This window comes from Vipera ursinii (assembly GCF_947247035.1).
Source record: "Vipera ursinii genome assembly, chromosome: 14".
Classification (NCBI taxonomy): Eukaryota; Metazoa; Chordata; class Lepidosauria; order Squamata; family Viperidae; genus Vipera; species Vipera ursinii.
The window spans coordinates 2214001-2220000 of record NC_139527.1 but is presented as its reverse complement, the minus strand read 5'-3'; the positions used below and the strand labels follow the sequence as shown (position 1 = coordinate 2220000).

General features: G+C 50.8%; 1 protein-coding gene across 1 annotated transcript in view; it reads left to right on the top strand.

Moving 5' to 3' along the window:
* Window positions 1-6000, top strand: part of SMTN (smoothelin) — a 35376-nt gene that overhangs the window by 16097 nt on the left and 13279 nt on the right. The window contains 1 exon segment of the mRNA XM_083373660.1: window positions 1743-1822. Coding sequence (XP_083229786.1) covers window positions 1743-1822 — 80 coding nt within the window.

The following is a 6000-nucleotide window of genomic DNA, read 5'->3' as shown; positions in this document are numbered from 1 at the left end:
GATAATGAAATGAGTTGCAGGAGTGGGAGGGGGGACGTTGGATAAAATGGAGCTGCACCTGGAGACTCTCCCCGTACACTGTACACACCTCCTAATTGGTGGGAAGTACCAAGAACATGCTAGATTGGCCATGCTGGCTTGCAGAGAATGGTGTGAGCAAACTTGGGGCCAAGCTGGATTTGGGTTGCGCTTGGGTGACCCTGCCCCAAATATGCCGAAACTGACTGGCACGCACACACACACACACACACACACACACGAACCCCCCCATAGGCAGGGAATGGCCATGCTAAGACTGATTGGCCTTTGCGCTCTGCATCTGTCCTTATCTTACCAAGAAAGGCGGCGCGGGTGAACGTCCGCCGGGCGAGGAGGGGTACGTGCCCACCTGCTGAGATTTCAGCTTGGCTGCTGCTTCCTTTCCTTGCCTCTCATCTTCCATTTGATCCTTTCTTCCTCCTCTGCACATCTGCTCTGCACATCTGGCTGATCCCAGCACGCTTGAAAGCCAGGCGACCGACCGGGGTGGGGGAGTGGGCTTGCGCTGCTGCAAGTGAGACACACACACCCCTGCCCCTCCCCAGAGCAGGGACAGGTTGAAAAGTTAGCCGCGAACTGGCGGCTGGGGGCCGTTGGGTTTCTGCGTGAGTTGAGGTCCCAGAGGCTGGAAATTTTCCTATTTTGGGCGAAATCCCTTCTGCACGCAACGGGGCCAGGCTGATGTTTATCAACTTAACTGGATGGAACGTTTTTTTTTTTTAATAAATAAATAAATCCTGGCATCGGCTCCTTTTGCAGCCAAGAAGACGTTCATTGTTCAGATAGAGCTCTCTCCATCTCCAAAATCTAGAGCAGGCTAAATCTAGGTTTGGAAAAGGCTGTGGACGATGGTGGCTGACCAATACATGACGCTGACATACATGTTCCTCATGGTTGTGTTGTGTTGCACGGCTGCCTTGTATGTTCCAGCGCTTAACTCTTCAGTTCAGGTTGAACCTGGTTGTGACTGATCTGGCTTTGGCTTGGAGACAAATTTGCCAGCTGTCCTTGCATGATATGCCCTGAACTACAACTCTCATCGTTCCCAGCCAACTCTTGCAGCTTGGGAGGCCGGAAGGGCATTGGCATCTAGTTGAAAATGCAGGCTTCTCCTTGATGGTGGCGTGTCTGGGATGAGGGTTTGGTCTGGGGGGGGGGGGTTCCCATTTATTTATTTAGATTTATTTATTTATTTATTTAGATTTATATACCGCCCTTTCCCGAAGGACTCAGGGCGGTTTACAGGGTATTTAAAAGAAAATCCAAGCAAAAGTTAAAACAATTAAAAAAGATTAAATGAAACCCTGAGAAAAAATAAAAACCCCAGTTAAAATTAAAAATTAAAAATTCTCAGCCTGGGCAGTCCCATTTGCTTTTGCCGTCTGATTTACATCCCGCTCAGTCTGGAACGCTTGAGAGAGATGAACCGTGTTTCGTTGCGTCCCTGGAAACCCATCATCCCCTTGATCCTTCTTACGAGGAGGCTGGGCTGATCTGGAGAAACAGTCCGGAACTTTTGAGCTTCACCTGCCTCTTAAAACTCTTACAAAGTCTTTGCGTGTCTGTGTGCGTGCGGTCCTGTGAGACAATAAGCCCGGGCAGCTACTTCCAAATTTGGTTAATCTCGTCTCTTGCCAGCCTCTCTCCTTGCAGTGGCCCCTTGGGACGTCTCTCACACCTCTTTTCCTCTCCGAAACCCACAGAGCTCACCTTGGGACTGCGGAACTCCCCGCTGCGCATCACCACCTCCAGCCATGGCAGCTCCAGCAGCAGCTTTGCAAAGGTGAGTCTGTCTCTCTCCGTTGGCCTCCGATTCTGGCTTTTGTGAAGCGGGTGGGAGAGGCTGGAAGGCAGGGGAGCAACTCTTGAGCACCAGATGTCTGTTGTTAAACATAAACACTGCACATGCTCTCTCTCTCTCTCTCTCTCTCTCTCTCTCTCTCTCTCTCTCTCTCTCTCTCTCTCTCTCTCTCTCTCTCTCTCTCTCTCCCTCCTTCTCTTTCTCTCTCTCCCTCCCTTCCTCTCTTTCTCTCTCTCTTTCTCTTCCTCCCTCTTCCACCCTCTCTTTCTCTCTCTCTCTCTCTCTCTCTCTCTCTCTCTCTCTCTCTCTCTCTTTCTCTCCCTCCCTCCTTCTCTTTCTTTCTCTCCCTCCCTTCCTCTCTGTCTTTCTCCCCTCCCTCTCTTTCTTTCTCTCCCTCCCTCCCTCTCTGTCTTTCTCTTCCTCCCTCTTTCTCCCTCTCTTTCACTCTCCCCCTCTCTCTCCCTCCCTCTTTTTTCTCTCTCTCCTTCCCTCCCTCCCTCTCTCCCCCTCTCTCCTTCCCCCCTCTCTCTTTTCTAATTGGCTTTGTAGAATCTTCTGACTAGCCATAAGGAGCTTTTTCTCAGTGGACGAGACCCCGCTGGTCTCCTGTGACTTGGGGGAAGCTATATTTGTGCCAGAAGGCCTGGGTGGTTTTTGTGCAAGTGCGGCAGATAAGATTGAGTCTTGAGCGCTGACGCTTTTGTCTCTGGTTACTTTATTGCCCTTACCTGCTGCTCAAACCTGTCTGGGTTGAAGATCTGGGGGCAGAAAACCACACCCACCCACCCCCCGCTTCTTTTCCAGCCCCATGTCAGAGGGTCCTTCTCCCCCCCAAACTCTTTCGAGCCACTCACCTCTCCACAACAGTTGCAAAGGGCCATTGCAAGGGAACGGGCCCTTTGCAAAGGAAGGCAGTTTTCCTCCTGCTGGACAGGCCCAGCACCCCCTCCCCTTCTACCAGCCGGGTCCCTTGGCTCCTGTCCAGCCCTCTGTCCTTGTCTGTCACGGGGACGCCACCCAGGACGGAGGGCTTCTCTGCGACCAGAATAGCTGGCCAGTGGCGTCCAGACTCAGCCCACCCGTCCTGCCTTCTGGATCAAGCGAGGCAGCCGAGAAGACGGGTGTCCACTTTCTCTCGGGACGCCGGACCCGCGCTCCAGGGGAGCTTTGACGCCGACCCCGAACGGCTTTTTTTCTGTTTGCCCCTCGGCTTGTCATCCTCATGCCTGGAGTGCCCACCCCCAGCCTGGAGGGCCGGCAGGAGCCGTCCGCCACCGGGCCTGAGGGCCCAGCCTTGCCAGAAGCTGCTCAGGAGACGGAGACCTGTCGCCAGGTGCTGGAGCAGCGGGTGGCAGAGGCGAAACGGGTGGTGGCCATGCTGGTCTCGGCCATCGGCAACCTGCGCCAGGAGGCCACGGCCTTGCGGGCTGAGCAACAGCACCTGCGTCAGCACATGGAAAAGCTGCGGCAGTTTCTGAAACAGGAGAAAGAGCCCGGCACGCAGCCGCCGGCGTCAGAAGATCCGTCCACCCACATTGAGGGCACCGAGACAGCCAAGGAGCCGGTGGCGGAGCCCCCGACGTCTGCCAGCACCGGGAAGCCTTCAGAAATGCACCTGTCCGGCAGCAGCGACAACAGCAGGCCCGGGAACCCCTCGGCTGCGGAGAGCAGCAAGTAGTTTTGAGGAAGGATTATTCGCGCCCCCCACCCACCCACTTCTCCTGGGAGCAGAAGGGGGCGGTTGGCCCTGCTCTCTTGCTATGAAGAAGGAACAGGATGCTTCTGCCACAGTCCTGGTTCCTCTTCTGAAGAAGCCTGAATCCTGGGACTCTTTGAGGGCCGACCCCCTCCAAAAAAGAAATTTTAATGAACATTAAAACAAGGGCATAAACGAAGTCCGCTGCAGAGTGGGAGATGAACACGCTCGGTGCCGATGGAAAGGCGTTCCGGAAATTAAGCGGTTTCAGTAAAATCTTACTGCTTTATTACATGGTATCGCTTGTTATGTTTAGGCAGGAGGGGGAGATTAAGGGAAGGGGGGGGGTTGGGAAAAACAACAACAACCCAGTCCTGATACTCCTGTCTTTGGGGAGTTTGAGGGGGGGTGTCCTCCTCTGCACCCGGGGTGGGAGGCATAGTTCAGCCGTGCTGGTGTCTCCTTACCGAGAAAAAAAAAACAGGTCCTGGTGAAATATGGGATCCTAAAAATAGAGGCTGGTTTCATTCAAATGAAATCAGGCTGTTTATCCTAGCAGTCTCTGTAGAGTCAGGCTTGCAAATGGTGGGGGGGGCAACGTTAGAGCAGTTTCTCAACCTTGGACGCTTCAAGGATTGAATAGGAAAAAGAAGAGAAAAGAAGACAGAACAGAAAAGTCAACAGAACAGAACAGAAGAGAGTAGAAGAGAATAGAAGAGAATGAGAATTATAATAGAATAGAATAGAATAGAATAGAATAGAATAGAATAGAATAGAATAGAATAGAATAGAATAGAATAGACATGGGAATAGAATAGAATAGAATAGAATAGAATAGAGTAGAAGAGAATAGAAGAGAATAGAAGAGAATGAGAGTTAGAATAGAATAGAATAGAATAGAATAGAATAGAATAGAATAGAATAGAATAGAATAGAATAGAATAGATGGAGAATTAGAATAGAATAGAATAGAATAGAATATGGAATAGAATAGAATATGGAATAGAAAATAGAATAGAATAGAATGAGAATTAGAATAGAATAACAAAGAATAGAATAGAATTAGAATAGAATAGAATAGAATAGAATAGAATAGAATGTGGAATAGAAAAGAACAGAACAGAAAAGAATAGAATAGAGTAAAATATGGAATAAAAAAATAGAATAGAATACAGCAGAACAGAACAGAATAGAATAGAGTCGGAAGGGACCTTGGAGGTCTTCTAGTCCAACCTGCTCAGGCAGGAAACCCTATGCCATTTCAGACAAACAGTTGGAGACTTCAGCTCCCAGAGTTCCTACCAAACTTGGGTTCCAGAACCCTTGGCTAACAAATCCGGTAGCGGGAAGAGCAAGAAATAACGGGAATCTGATCTACCTTTTGGAATGAAGCAGCTTAAAGCAAATCCATCTAGCGACGTGATCTGGCCTCGGAGCAAACGGCACCCCGGATCTCTGGCTAGCAGAGAAAGAGAGAGAGAGAGCAGGAAGAATGTTGTTGAAACCCTTTGGATCTTTGGACCGCTGAGCAGAAGCGCTTTGGCAATTAACTCGGGTCTTCCTTGTTCCTCGCTGTACCTTTTTTTTTAAAAAGAGTGTGGAGAAGGGGTTTCCTGGGGGAGAAGAGCGCCCCGAATAACACAGAATAGCAGAGTTGGAAGGGACCTTGGAGGTCTTCTAGTCCAACCCATCTCTCTGGCCAGGGGAAGAGCGAGTGGGATGGGGCCTCCGGACGGCTGACCTGGGCTCCTTGCCCTTCAGCCCCCCCCCAACCTCAGCCTCCACTTTGGGGGAATCTCCTTCCCTCCCAAGCGCCACATGCGGAAGTCCTTTTTAGAACGTGTGTGTTCCGGTGTCAGAGTTGTACCACTTGTAGTGGTTTTGGGGAGTGAGGTGGGGGGGGAGCAAAATCTGGGACTGGAAATCTGAGACACTTTTCCCGTCTTCGGCAGAAGGAAAAGTCTGTCTTAGTCACAGGGAGCAGAAACTCCCTAAGACTTCCACCCAGGAATTTCAGCTTTATTCTGCTCCGGCAGCCACATTCAGTTGGCTGTTGGTGTTGGGGGCCTTTTAGTTCCATTTAGAGTTCAACACACACACACACACACACACACACACACACACACACACACACACACACACCATTCCATTCCATTCCATTCCAGTGTTGGTCCTGGCCAGCCCTTGGATTCCCCTCTTCCCGTTTCCCCAAATTGGTCCTTCTCTGCTTTCACCCCCTGCTACTAAGCACAGTCTTCCCTAACCTAGGCTATTCCAGAAGATTGATGGGGGTCTGTGACCCTGATCCCCAGGCAGCATGTGTGTGTGTTTGTGTGTGTGTGTGTGTGTGTGTGTGTGTGTGTGTGTGTGTGTGTGTGTGTTGCGATCCAACGCTGGCAAAATGGCTGAAGAAGGGGGCTGGAGTGGGACTCGTGGAAATTCAAGGTCTGTGTGCAGAAACCCT